Source organism: Protopterus annectens, chromosome 5.part0 (genome assembly GCF_019279795.1).
Source record: "Protopterus annectens isolate FY-2018-M chromosome 5.part0, PAN1.0, whole genome shotgun sequence".
NCBI lineage: Eukaryota > Metazoa > Chordata > Ceratodontiformes > Protopteridae > Protopterus > Protopterus annectens.
In genome coordinates this window covers 1,192,898,847-1,192,914,667 of record NC_056735.1, presented here as the reverse complement: position 1 = coordinate 1,192,914,667, position 15,821 = coordinate 1,192,898,847, and the positions used below count along the sequence as shown (strand labels likewise).

The 15,821-nt window shown below is 42.0% G+C and overlaps 1 protein-coding gene across 2 annotated transcripts in view; it reads right to left on the bottom strand.

The window, feature by feature from the left end:
* Positions 1-15,821, bottom strand: part of LOC122801597 (cytochrome P450 2U1-like) — a 356,967-nt gene that overhangs the window by 313,864 nt on the left and 27,282 nt on the right. For both annotated transcript variants that reach the window (XM_044071061.1, XM_044071060.1), the window contains exon 2: positions 5,225-5,857. In XM_044071061.1, coding sequence (XP_043926996.1) covers positions 5,225-5,857 — 633 coding nt within the window. The remainder of the gene's footprint in view (positions 1-5,224; positions 5,858-15,821) is intronic.

The window sequence follows — 15,821 nt, the reverse complement described above, 5'->3', positions numbered from 1 at the left end:
GAAATCTTTATGAGGTATTTGTTTCCCACAGGTTAAACAATTGTTAACTTTTTCTGACATCGGCTGAGGCAAGAAAGAGTCCCCAACGGGGTACTTAGCTTTAGAAGTCTTCGAAGTAGTATTCGGTAGAAGTAATCTCTGGATCCGACCGACAGGCACTTGCGAACAGCTTCTGCTTCGGGCGCCACGCGGCAAGAAAGACTGAGGAAAATGGCGTCGGCTGATGCTTTTATACCCGAAGACCAACAGAGATGACGTCGGGTGGAGTGCGACATCAGCCGAAGCCGGACCCGGACTTTGGAATCCGGCCGACTGCAGGGCTGCCTGACGACAGGACAACCCACTTGTTATGACTGCAGATGCATCCATGAAGGACATCAACGGGTCTTATAAAAAAGAATTTACAATCATACTTAGACATGTTACTGATGCATGTAACTCTGTACAAACTGCAGGAGGAGTCATTACTAGGCACATTGTGGGTGCTGCGAAGAGCACTTCTGGCTAACATCAAACAGTGAAACAATACTAATTTCATGAACTGTAGTCATACTTTGACTTAGGAATGGGGTCCATTCCTGTCGTGGTATCAGAAACCCAAAAGACTTAAGAGAAATTAAAAAGAAATAAAACTAAGGATTCTATAGACAATCTATGTAGGTACAGGAAGGACATTAAAACTCTGCAAAGAAGACTCCCAAATGGGATCTAAATACAAGCACTGTGAAGCAGCAATGCTAACCACTGAATCACTGTCACGCTTATGCAACTATCTTTGATTTTAAATGAAATAAATGGAGGATAATCAAGATTAACATGGAAGACAGATAAGTTGAAAGTGTCTCTGAATGACAATGCACCAGCTTAAGTGCCTGATTACACTGCAATGTCTAAATAACAATTATTCCAGTATCTCTACATATGCAAAGCAGTATAATCACATCTTGGACAAATCAAAACTGATTCAACAATTTAAATAAAAGTACTATTAATAAAACAAAATATTTTCTTTTTATAAGCCATAATTACTGTGTGTCATATACTTTGACAAAAAAGTGCAAAATTCATAAAACCTAAGGTTTAAACCACTTCATTGCTACCATGTAACCTGTAATGACCTCATGCAGGTGATGCAGCAGCATCTCACTGGTTTTCCTACACAAACAGAATGCCATATGCTGTCTATGCTATTACGGAATAATGTAATAACTGCTTTCTGAATAGAAAATTGGTATTCTGTTAAAAATTTTGAACTTCACATGTACAGGACCTACAAAGTGAGGCTTTGTCATGATTCACCCTGGTCTTACAAAGTATAACTTTCCACTTTGTATTTCTTCCAGTAATCAGCTGCTCAGTGTTGCTCCAATTTTCCTTACCTTAGTGCGCTTTGTAGTAACCCTGGCTTGTTGGTATATGGGAAGTAGAAAAATGGGGCAGAGCAATGGCAATGTCAGATATGCTGTCTTGTATGGCAGGCTTTTTTGTTGTGTCCTAACTGCATGCAACATCAGACCACCATTCCGAATTCAATGGCAACCTGCCATGCAATTACAACACTGGCACCATCACTGAGAGAGAGTGCCAAATCCTAGGCAGAAACCCCACCCTTCCTCCTGGAATGTTTGAAACAACAACTACCACTCCTTCAAACATCTCTCCAGCCAGATCATCCAGAGCCTGAGCCACTAAATGAACTCATGTCATCTGGGTCACATTATGGGCTCCTTCCCTCTATGCCACATAGCTAGGTTATTAGCATTTTAATGTAAATAACGGCACATAATCTGAAACCATACTGGTTAGCATGGCAAAACACTTTCTGCATGCATTATAACAGTATAAACAAAGTGAATTATCAAATTAGTTGGATGGTTTCTAATTTGTTACAAACTTCAGTTTAGTATGGAGCATAAACCATAACAAATAATGAAAAAACCTAACTAAAATAAAATAAAGCAGATTTTTGGTTTTATAGAAATCCATCAGATTCTGCTAAGTCAATGGAATGATTTTTAGTCATAACAATGTCATCACTGGCAAACCTCTCTCCAATAAAACACCTGCTGCAAACTAAATATCATGGTTGAACAAGCTAGTGGCTAATTGTTATAGGTTTTTAGTTTAGTAGCACACAGCTCATTTGGAATGTGTAACTGGTCAAACTGTTTTACAACTTTATAAAACAGTTAAAAAACACAGCCTTATATGATATTTGTTTAACAACATATTGGAAACTATAGGATGTTCAAAAAATACACTAAGATATGAAACTGAAATACACCTCAACAACATGGATGGAATTTACAAAAGTTGCTCACATTACAAGCCAGGTGCAGAAGTGAGTTATATTGTTATAATGCTGATACCTAGCAGGGTACTTGCCCAAAGTGTGTTGTTCTAGAGGGCAGTAGAATACCTCACAGGCCAGGCATGCAGGTAAGTGCCTGAAGTACAGAGTATACAGGGGCCTTCATTAGTCAATCAGCAAAATATCCAGAGAAAAACTGGTGCAAGAGTGACTGCATACAGAGTAGCTGTTTCCAGAAAGGTTTGCACCAACTAATCTAGGCTGGTTACAAAGAGAAAAGCAGGGTTTGAAACAGCAGCAGCACTCATGAGTATGTCCTTATATATGTTGGTAGAGTTACCACTAAAGCTTACAAGTAGGCCAATCAAATTGGCACAGAATCAGCTATTAGATTCTGACAGAAAAACTTTGCAATGGTAGTAACTACTCTAAATCTGTTCTTTAATGTTGGTGTTGTATGTGTTTTATGCCTCTTCCAAACCTGTGCCAACTACTTCAGAAAAACTAACCTTACTACACAGGACTAGCCCTTGGTCTCTTTAAAGAGCTGCTGCCACGGCAATGGACAACACATAACCGCTTTCAATAAATCAGAAATGGCCTCAACCTGCTTAAATGTCCCTATACTTGGTCAGCTATCTAGTACCTTGGCCAAATAAAAACAATAACTGTCTCAGAGAACAGATGCAGCTGTCAATACACATATTATACTGCATTTTGCAATAAATACTATTAGCACAGCCCACAGTGCATTACGTGCATTGAATGACTATTATCTGTAAATACAGAGATGGCTTCCGGTGCCTTATTTGTATTTCCCACTAAACTGCACACTTTCTACATGGTCTTAAGCAGCTGGCCTATTAGAGTCCTTGCCTGGATGCAATAAATAGGGTATTCCTGTGTGCCACAATCGATTAACTGAATTCATACTTTATTTTCTGGCTAGTGTAATTTTTCTTTCTCTTGCTTCCTGATCTCCTTGGTTTAACTAAAGCATTAATAATACCTCTGTCAGCAAAGATGGGAAATCTCATATCTACTTTTATTTCAAAAACTGTCTTCTTTTACACCTTACCCATTTTTCTTTTACTGCTGTATAACCAATCAGTATACAGAGTTACAGCAGTTTGCTACTAACTTTATACCATTATGTAACCTACATTACTCTGTATTTGTTTTGTGTTTCTGAATCATATAGGTATCTGCACTCTCTGCTGTACTGCTCAGACATATTATTTACACTCATCTGCATGCACTGTGTTTGAACTGCTACACTACTACACACAATAGAATACAATTAACCGGCCTCAGAATCCTTCCTACATATTAGTATTATGCTGCTGGTATAACTCATTTGCGTAGTACTAAGACTTAGTTTGTAAGCCCTTTCTTAACAACATTCAATGTGACTTTGTACACTGTCTGAGCCCTTGCACAGTACTGAAGCTCTCTCTGAATTCCACCCATAGTGTTTAAGTGAGGGGATAGAGACAGCTGTGTGGAATACCATGTTTACATGACTGAGTTCTTGGAAACTAAATTCATACGATCAAGACCATATGATCGAGTTTTTGGAAACTCAAAATAAAAATAAATTTATGTTTTTGCAAGGGGGGGTGGAGGGCAAGCCTCCTATACCCCCACACCTGCAAATTAAATACACCAATTCTGAGATGGCACTACAGTGGGTATAAGGATAAATTTCCTGATCCCCACTGTACTGCAATTTACAAAGAACTGCTTCATAGGAGAATTTACTCTTTCCTCACTGTAGTGCGAGCTACATTAAGACCGGAGTTCCGCTGTGGCGACCCCTAACCGGGAAAAGCAGAAAGACACAACACAACAACATATTATATTATTACTATATTAGTATTATATTAAAGTGAGTTAGCACATATAATTTGCATGGGGTGTGGAGGGTGCAGCCCCCCATATGGGGGTGAAAGGGGGCTTGCCCCCCTGCAAAAATGTAGATTTGTTTTTTTTTTTTACTTCAAGTTTTCGGAAACTCGATAAAATGGTTTCACCCATATCAATTTCGAGTTTCTGAAAACTCAATGAAATCATATAAACCCATAATACCGATCTCAGTACACTAGACTGCTAACAGCAAAACAAGACCTGACACTGTGGGCATGCCATCACAAACATATTCTGTTTAGCTGAGGAAGTCTGCACTGTAACTTCCAATGGGCGGAGCCTAAGCCTTTTTACAGACGCAGATTATGTCCTCAGATTTCAAATAAATGTTCATATCTCTGGAACCATAATGGGTTATTACAGAAGTATAAATGGCAAACTCTTCAGCACAAACTCTTTTTATAGTGGTGGTATTCTTTAGGTTCTAGGGCTTAAACTGAATTTTATAAGTCACAGTAAACACAGTAACTATTAGATTTGTAATATTTTGTAAACAACTTACAATATCTCAGCAACCACTCAAGTTACACACATACAGTCAGCAGCATTTTATTCACCTAGCTGAGAGCTTTCATAAGAGGCTAAGTAGTTCTGTCAGTGTTACTTGGTTGTTGAGATATTTAGAAAAATGTGAAAATTATATCTATATAAATTCATATCATAAAAAACAACACTTAATATCTATTTACCTGCACTAGACAGAGGTCAAATATTAATGCAGTTGAGTTTGCCACTGTGTAAGCTTTAAGATGAAATCTTTTAAAACCTTGTACATACCATGGTTTTGGAATTATTGATGCAAATAAGAACAAGCAATATTTGACCCCTAGAGGCATCAGTAGGAGTTAACTACAGATGCACCTGGAGGAATCACTCAGCTGTAATGAGATAATTACTACAACAATAAATATTATATTACTCGAACATTCACAGTCAGTACAGAATAACACAAAGGTCTTTTTCATAATGAAATATTTATCCACTTACTCTGCACATCTTGGTGAACTGCCATATGCAATAAGCTCCACAGCAAAGTGTTGGTTGTAGTATCAGAGCCAGCTACAAAGAGGTCAGCAATAATATAAAAAAGATAATTTTCATTAAAGTTACTTTCCACATTACCCTTCTGCTGATCCACTTCCAATAGGTACAGGTCAATAAAGTCTTGTGGGTTTTCTTGGTCCAGTCTGAACCTGTGCTGTGCAATGATTTTTTTCAGAAAAGCAGTTAGGTCATTAAAAATTTGTCTCAGCTCTTTAAATGGCCCAAATGGTAGATAGTAGAGCCAAGAGCAGACATTCACAAGCAAGACCATACTGCTGTAACCCAGCACCAGTCCTCTAGATGTGATGCTCAGCATTGTTTTTAATTCCTTATCTTCATAGTCAAAACGCCTTCCAAAACACATAGAGCAGATAATGTTGGCCACTGCAACACTGATGGCAGTTCTTGGGTTAAATGATTTGTTGCCATGTTTCAGCATTTCTTCTTTTACATACTTTAGTTCTTCTACAATTTTGGACTCCAAACTAAGCTTTCCCAGGCCAAAGCGTCGAAGGGTAGAATGAGCAAATCGCCTCTGCTCTCTCCACACTGGACCATAGGATGCAAACACAATGCCTATGAAAGACAGAAAAACACAAATAGCTACCTTAAATATATGATCAAGTATTTATCCGAAATTTTAAAAGTAAAATGCTCTTGTCACCATCTATGAGACAATATATTTTGACAGAAACCCACATCTTAGATTAGTAAATGATTTAGGAAATACTGAACCAGCACAGTAATAGTACAGTAAGGAAAAGCATGTTTTTCAGACATTACTCACCAAAACATTATACGTTTAAATAGTAATAGCAGAGCTCCAAGAAATCATAAATTAATTGGGATTTTTTAAAACTCTATGACCTGTCAGCTCTCAGACCTCCCCAAACAATTTGCCTATTTATTCCACTGTGAAGAAAGAGGAGGCTGTCACCCAGGCAGCCATTGGAGTTTTTTTTTTTTTTAATTTTAATCATATTGTTTTACCGTCCCACCCCACCCTCGGGTGCAGGAATGTCATTTTATCAATGCTGCTTTCGCCGAATGCCCTGTCAAGCAAAAATATTTCGCCAAAACCACTTTCAGCAATAGTGGAGAATTTCTTTTTCTTCACTGTAGTCCATTCTCAGACTAGGTATATTTAAAGTCTGGTGGATGGTGTGAGTGCTTTCCCAGTTCAAAAAAATTATTTTACGGTTAAATGAAAGCTATTTTGGCAATTTTTTTTTTTGCTGAACCAGGATTTAGTGAAAGTGGTGGTGAACTATCAACATGAATCCCCAGTGGCTAATGTCCATGCCTACAAATACAACATACTGTAAGACCTTCTTTGGGCATGCATGTTCCTGCACCTATCCTGTGAAAGCTACTACAATAATATGGACTAGCAGAGACAAGTACATGTCACTGACCATCTGACCAATGTTACTGGCATTTCTCAGGATGAGTAAGCTAGCATCAGATGCTCACTCCCTCCCTTCAGCACCCAAGCCACTAACTGATCTTGTTTAGTCTGGGTCATGGTCAGGTGGCATGTGCCTGTCTAAACTGACAGATTAATCTAGGGGGGTGGCATCCACGTTGGGCCAAATTCACTCTGAATTAATCTTAGATTAACAGGTAGTTACTAGATATTCAATCCAGGAGAACATTTCCCCAAAACACTGTCGAGTTGAGTGACTTGCTCAATGTCGCACATTTGGCAAATGAAAGTAGAAAGATTCAAACCCTGCACCCTTGGCACAGGATGGAGCTCATTAACAAATAACATCTTCAGTCATTTGGCAAACTGCTTCTTTAGCGGTCGGACGTCTAAGGCTTGTGGATACATTCTCATGCAGTGGCAGTTACAGGAATTTAGCAATAAAGGAAAGAACACATTGTACTGCCTCTGTTCTTCTGTGGTGAGCATGAAGGAGAAAACAGAGATACCATCACAACACATGCTTTGAGAAATGATAACAGAGCCTTAAAGTTCAAATTCATAGCACTTATAATGCAAGACAGAAAATACTACCAGCAAGAACATCAGTCACTTTGTCATTCTTTTCATTGCGTTTTTTTGTAATAGAAAATCTAAACATTTTTTTTTAATAATACTGGGCCGGATTCACAAAGGCTTGCACGGAGTCTAAGAGTAGAGTAAGACTCCAGACAGGCAATGTGTCTGCTGAGCGATTCAGCAATAGCCGGCAGGGGCGTGCATGAGAGCTCTAAAACTACTCTTGCACGGACAGTGTTACGTTATGCAAATTACCTCATTTGCTGCTGAAAGCTATGAAAATGAGGTAAATTTGCAATCCAGGAAACACTAGCCTGTTCGAGTAAGAGTAGAGTTATTTGCAGAAATGCACTCCATTGGTAATGGAGTACCGTTCTGCAAATAGCAAAACGGAGCTATGACAGCTCCAAATAAAGGATGCATCCAGTGGAAGAAGCATGCCAATGGCCAAATATAAGGCCCTTGGCATTTTTATCCATTTCAAATTAATAAAAATAAATTTTTGTCCCCGATCTCCGATGTTTAAGCGTAGCGCAGCGCCATGCAAACGTGCAGCGCTATAAAAACCAGAAAATAAAAAAAAAAGCCAAAAATAGGCATTTTTATTAAAAATATTCCTCTGCCATGCCAGTTTGAGAGATGTAACCAAGCATTAGTAGGCAGTCCTATGCAAATGAGGATATAGTGAATCCCAATTTTCCCTGCCATGTGAGCCATGTCCCTAGAGTGTAAGTGTAGGATTAGGGGAGTAGTAGAGTAGAAGACAGGCAACATCATGAGGGGGTATGTATGAAAGACTGTAAGCTTATTGGAGCAGAGTAGCATGTGTTTGTTGTGAGTTACTCAGGACTGGAAGAGGCGTGTCTACAGTTGTCTTAACTGAAACCCAGAAACCGAAGGTGCACACCGTGGATATCTCTAAAATTTCTTGCAAAGGTGCTTACACTGTGTGCGCACATGTGCGCGCCTGTAAAACCGTCTAAGCCTGTGTGCACCCGTGTAAGCCTGTGTAAGGCTGTCCAAGCCTGTGTGCACTCATGTGCGCATGTTTGCGCTTGTTTGCACGTCGCTGCCCCCTGTGGAAACAGAAAGGGAAAAGGAAGGAAAAGAAGTAGCAGGAAGTTAACCAAGGAGAACTAGCAGAGCTGCCAGGTGAAATCAATCAGAATCAGCCAATTACACAGGCAGTACACTAGCCCAGCCCAGCACTTAAAACTCTGCAAACAACATTTCTCCCATGTTTTTCTCAGAAACACTGCAACATTGCAGTATACAAAGAGAAGTGAAAACTTAGCAAGCTTAACTGAGACAAAAAAATGTTAGGGGCTGCCATTGCTATTATAAGGCAACATGTGCAAGATGCTGGGGGTGGTGCCATTGTGAATGCTGCTGAGCAACCCACAGTGAGGAGATGGAGAAGAGTGTACAGACCCAGGGTAACCTACCAGGGGCTACATGAGCTGGAGATAGTGGAGTGATATAGAGTGGACAGAGATCTCCTGCAGCAAATTGTTGAGCTGTGCAGGCCACGCCTCACACACAGAACCAACAGAGGGGAACCCATCCCAGTGGAAATCAAGGTATGTGTTGGCCTAAGAATATTAGCAACAGGTCCCTTCCAGAGACCAAATGGTGATATGATGGGGATATCACAGGCATCAGCATCCAGGGTACTGCACCAGTTCATAAATGCCATGTCAGCACATGCCGGCGATCATGTATATTTCCCCAATTCCCGTGAGGCATTGGCCAGCAATATGAGTCTCTTCCAGCAAATAGTGGAATATCCTGAGGTAGTGGGTGCAATTGACTTCATGCACATACACATCTAAGCACCAGCCGGTGAGCGGGGTAGGGCCTACAACAATCGCAAGGGCTTCCACTCCATCAATGGCTAGGTCGTGTACAATGCCCAGGGCATAATACTGAATGTGTGTGCTGGCTGCCCTGGAAGCTACCACGATTCCCATATGTGGCATCTGACGCAGCTGTATCAGACATTTGCCAATGGGGACATCCCTGACGGTTACCTAGTGGGGGATGCTGGATACGCACTGGAGCCGTGGCTGATGACACCCATCAGAAATGCACACACACCTGAACAAGAACTCCATAATGAGGCTCACGCACAAACACGAAATGTAATTGAGCGTGTGTTTGGGATGCTCAAGTCATGGTTCCGGTGCCTGGACACATCTGGTGGAGCCTTGCAGTACTCACCAACTGCATGTACCCAAATTGTTATGGTATGTGCCATGCTACACAATATGATCCTGCGAAAACAGCTGCAGCAGTACAGCATGGGGCAGGGCCAAACAGCCCCCTACTATTGCCAAGGCCTGCACAGGCACAGCGTAACTTGGAGGAGGAACAACCTGAGCCTCCCCCAGTAGGCAGAAGGAGGCGTGCCCAGTATGCCTTGGCAAAGAGGCAACGCATAGCACATACAATGGCTCAGTAGGAACCCTGGAAATGATACCACTCTCTGACTCGCACATAAAATAAAAGGGATGCCTAACTTGAAACTACCTGTTTTCAAACATGTACAGGGAGTGTCCTATGTGCATCTGACATAGGCAGCCCTGCAGCACCACCTGAGGCATGATTGCCATGTTTTAAGCAATATACAGCAGTGCTAGGCAGCTTTTACCACTAATTAGTATATGCAAACAAAATTTCCTGTGCCAACTAGCGCAACGTCGAGCAATGTTGGGCAAGGTCGGGCAAAGTTGAGCAAAGTCAGGTAAACATGCTCATATCTGCGTTACTGTGCCTTAAGCAGCCTGGTCTGCCCAGCATGGAAATAAAAAGCAGTGATAGGGCTCGAACCCAGGATACTGTGCACTACAGTCACAGTACTGAACCACTAAGCCATGACAGCATTTCCCTGGCACAGACACAGCAGGACAATTGTACACTAATGCAAACCCAAAGAAATGCTGTAGCATGCCCCTAAAGAGGCATATGGGTAACCTCCCCCACAGGCTTATGCAAACAGAGAACAGCAGGCCAGGCGGTGTGATGTGGGTTGGGTAGGCTATGAAGTCGCAATCTAATATAGGTGACAGTGGATGCTAAGATCTGTAGTACAGTAGTATGCCTCAAGCCAGTACGATAGGCAACAGTACAGACTGAAATGGAGTACCTTACATAGCAGTGCAGGCCTAGCAAATGTGTATAAGTGTCAGGTGAACCTCTCATCCTATGTACACCCATAGTAACAATCAGGTGTGCCCCCGGGTAGAAATGTACAAAGAACAGCTCTCCCCCCTGTATGTAGAAATGTTGATAAGTCTATGCAAAGTCTCTCATGGAAGCCCTACAGGCACAGCATGATCCGTGTTGATTTATGACACAAAGATGAGCCCTGCTGTAAAAATACAACTTGATTTTCCACACACATATAGGATAAATGTCTATACCGGGCATGCTCACACACTTCAACAAATGTAGTGGATTTCATTCAGCATCACACTGAAAGGTCATACTGGGCATGCTCACATACTTAGTCTAAATATGGAGGTGATAATAAGGGATCTATGGACAAATGTGGAAAGTCATCTCTACTTCCAGAAACACATTCACAAAGTGGTCAGAAAATCATGCTATGTGTTCACACGACCTGCCAAGGTCTGTGCATGTAAGTTAAAGGAGGTTCCCTCTACTCATCAGTCATCAGACCCATCAGAGAATACCACAACACACTTGCGATGAATCTGACTAGGCACCTTCAGCAGCTGGAAAGACCACTGAAGTATCTCAACAAGAGTACTGGCCTCAAACAGTTGCCCCATGCAAGAAGACTGAATTTAACCCAATCTATACTCTGTTGCATACTGTCTACTCAGGAGATCTCTGCACAACAGACAGATCCATATCATGGCAACACTCAGATCTGTTCTGAGTTACAGCTCAATGGCACTAAATATACAGATCCAACTGATATTGCCAACATCCTGGCAGATAGGATCAGTGTTAACTTTACCCCCCACTCACCCATGAAAAAGCACATCACTATAATGGAAGACTGCAAAGTTGCTGTCATCACGGCTGCACAGGTAAAAAAAAACACTCTCCAAAGCCAGTATCACAACAGCCGTGGGACCAGATAACTTCCCAGGCTGTGTTCTACACAAACCACAGAACGAACAGGCACCACACAGACGTACCGTGTTCAGTCATAGCCACACCTCAGGCTTTGTGCCTGCTGAATGGTGCACAGCAAAGGTTATCCCACTACACAAGGGTGAAGACACCACGGACCCCAGGAACTAGCGCCCCATTAGCCTGATGAGCCTGCCCTTCAAGGCCATGGAATGTATCATCATACAACTTATAAAAAAATACATTTGTAATCTCCAAACCCTGGACCACAACCATGTTGGGTTTGTAAAATGCAGATCATGTCTCCTAAACCTGATAGATGACATTGAGACAGTCACCAGAACCGTAGACAAGGGTAAGGTGGTTTGCACAGCCTATGTAGATCCTGCCATGTCTTACACCACCCCACACTCTGTAAATATAGATAAACCCACTAAACTAGGTATAAAGTGCTAAGTCACAAGATGGGTTGCCAACAGGCTTACTGACAGAACACACACTGTGAAAGTAGAAGACTCCATATATGACTTTGGACCAGTGACGAGTGCAGTACCACAGGGTCCAGTCCTGGGTCTTGTCCTGTTTAGTATCCACTTCCCTGAAGTAAACTTTAACATGGAAGGTCTGTGGCTACTGAAGTTTCCAGATGACTGCAAACTAAGAGCCATAATTGTAAACACTAAAGATGTGGACATCCTACAAAAGGGCCTCACTGAGACAGATGGCTGTTATCAAAGCCATGGGCTCAAGCTCAATGCCAAAAAGTGCATTGTCATCCCCTTTGTTAAAAACTCTGTAGCCATGAACTACAACATAGGCGGTAGTATACTTAACACTGAAAGTGTGACAAGAGACCTTGGGTCACAGGTGGACAGTGGACACAACTGTGATAATCACATCTCCACAGTAGTCAGGAAATCCTCCTATGTGGCACACTTCATCACAAAAGGTGGCTCATGCAGAATAGAAGAGGACATTGTTCCCCTCTACTCATCACTCACTAGAACCATAATAAAGTACAATGCCCATTTTGCTATGTATCTCACAAGACAACTACAACAACTGGAAAGTCTGCAGCAATACCTCACAAAGAGCATTAGCGGCCTGAAATACATGCCATGCACAGACCATCTCAAAATGCTCCAGCCGTACTCCCTTGCATATTGCCTACTCAGAGGTGGTGTTCTGCTTAACATACAAAGCTATGTCAAACACAGAGCTGTTGGACATGCTCCATGTAAAACACTCACATTCTCTCTGATCTTCGGACCCAAAACCACGAGTGAAATACCAAAGGAAGGGGTGTATCCATTTATCTTATGGATACCCACACCTTCAGGTTAGTGGCACAGCATGAGGCCTTGGAGACCATGCAAGTGCAACTATGCAACTAACATTGGGCAAAGCTGCTTATCATATTGTAGCCTGCTACAGATCACCTACCTTGTCTCAGGAACCTCACTCAGTATTCCTGAGAACAGTGGAAAATATAAAGGTCCTATCAAACACCATTATATGAGGAGATTACAACTACCCAAATACTGAGTGGGAGAATTACTCGTGCACAATGTCCTTGGCCCAATGTTTCCTAGAGTTTAAAAACTACACCCTGGAACAGCTGGTCACCACACCCACTAGAGGTGACATCATACTGGACCTGATCATCACCAACATGGGGTACCAGTGTACCACAACAGAGATAAACCCCTCGCTGGTAATATCAGATCATAAAGTAATCACACTGGACATGCACCCCCCCCCCCAGTCAATGAAACCACTGTGAAGACATTTTGCAAACTGCACACTTCCCAAGACCAAAGTGGAAAGTTCCAAAGCCCCCTTGCTATAGGATAATGCTATACAATCTGCCGAATCATTTACAAGTGCATCCTATAAACATCTACAGGGATGCATGGATCGAGACATCCCAAATAAAACCAAGATGCACTCCTCCAAAAATAAGAAACCAATCTGGTGGTCGTTACCCATGAATAAGCTAGACAGCAGCAGGAGGAAACGAACACATGATAGAGCAAACTTCACAAAAGGAAAGGCATCAATGATCATTATTAGGAAGAAACAATGATCGCTCATAAAATAATCCAAGGCCAGTTTCTAAAGACAAATTGCCAAGGAATGTAAGTATAACAACCACAAATCCTTCATTAGCTATACCAAACATGTAGGTGGCAACTTCCAAATATGCTGTCAGCTACTGAAAAATGGCAAGAAATACACTGAACCAACTTACATTGCCCACATCCTGGGGGACAAGTTCAGTGCAAACTCCCCCCCATCACCCCCAAAAGGGCCTGTGTCCATCCCAAAAGAATGCAGAGCCCCAGACTTCATGGACATGCAGGTAAAGACAGCCCTCTCCAAAGCTAAGAACACAGCATCAATGGAACTGGATGGTGTCCCAGGTTGCGTCTTACACCAACCCCAAAAGGAACTACACCCTCACCTACATTCACTGCCCAGACTCAATCGTACCACAGGCTATGTACCCAAAGAATGGCATACACCAAGAGTCATCGAGCTCCACAAAGGGGGTGCCACAACAGAACCTGGAAACCATTGCCCTATAGGTCTACTCAGCCTGGTCTGCAAAGCTATGGAGAAAATTATCATGGAACCCATAAACAGAGACATTGGGGACCTACAGACACTGGACTCTACCCAACTTGGCCTTGTTAAAGGCAGATCCTGCCTCCTAAACCTAGCTGACTTATTTGAAACAGTTACCAAGGACATAGATGGAGGTGAAAGTAGTCCACACAGCCCACCTGGACCTCACTAAGGACTTTCTACACCATTCCCCACACTGTCATCATGGACAAGCTTACCAGCTTGAACATTAACAGCTATGTCACAGGATGGGTGGCCAAGTGACTCACAGATCAAACACACATGTTCAGGGCTGCGGGTGCCATGTCCGACTCTAAACCAGTCACAAATGGCATCACACAGGTCTTGTTCCTGGGACCCCACCTGTTTAGTAGATACTGCTCAGAGGTACAGGCAAGCACGGGAGGAGTATGGCTGAACAGATGACTGCTAACTGTGGTCCATAATCGACTCTACAGCTGACACAGACATCCTCCAGAAGGGTCTTACAGAGACAGATACCTGGTGTCAAAACAATGCCATCAAGCAGAATGCCAAAGAATGCATAGTCATCTCTTCTGGATAAAACAAAGTGCACACAAATTACCACATAGGTCGTAATCCAGTATGTATGGAGAAAGTCATTATGGCCCTGGGGACACAGGTAGATAGTAAACTCCTTTGATGATCACATGGCCAAAGTGTTTAGACATTCCTTCTATGTAGCGCACCTAATGTAACCCACTTTGTCTAGTCTGATGATGTCACCATCCTACAAATATACCTGTGGAAAGGAGAACTCACAGTCATGTGTATAGCGCGTTGTGTAAATGCGTGCTCCTGTAATATCATAAAGTAGTTAGGTAGGGGTTTGAATCCTGCACTTGACAAGTGTGTGTGTTTGTGTGTGATCTCCTTGGAGAGGAGCAACCTTACTGGAGAGTAGTAAAACACCTTAAGAGTGGTATACTAATCTTTGTCAAGTCTGATGATGTCACCATCCTACAAATATACCTGTGGAAAAGAGAACTCCCACTAATGTGTATAGTGCGTTGTGTTAATGTGTACTCCTCTAGTATCATAAAGTAGTTAGGTAGGGGTTTGAATCCTGCACTTGACAACTGTGTTTGTGTGTAATCTCTTTGGAGAAAAGCAACCTTTTTGGAGAGTAGTAGAACACCTTAAAAGTGGTATACTTATCTTTGTTAAGTCTGATGATGTCACCATCCTACAAATAAACCTGTGGAAAACAGACCTCCCGGTAATGTGCATAGCATGTTGTGTTAATGCGTACTCCTCTAGTATTATGACCTAGTTAGATAGGGGTTTGAATCCTGTACTTGACAACTGTGTGTGTGTTTGTGTGGGATCTCCTTGAAGAGGAACAGTAGTTTTGGAGAGTAGTAAAACACCTTAAAAGTGGTATACTTACCTTTGTCAAGTCTGATGATGTCACCATCCTACAAATATACCTGTGGAAAGGGAAACGTCCAGTAATGTGCATAACATGCCGTGTTAATGTGTACTGCTCTATTATCATAAAGTAGGTAGGTAGGGGTTAGAATCCTGCAGTTGGTGTGTGTGTGTGTGTGTGTGTGTGTGTGTGTGTGTGTGTGTGTGTGTGTGTGTGTGTGTGTGTGTGTATTTTGACACGGTTGGTCAATGTGTTGTGGGTTTTGCTTTTACTACTGTATGACATATCAGTATGACAACAGTATGTGCATTGCAGATGTCAGGTAGCTGTGTGGCAAATACATATACGTACATATGACCTCAATCATTTCATAGGTGGGAACCTCTGTCATCTTGTCAGATTTGCCGTTC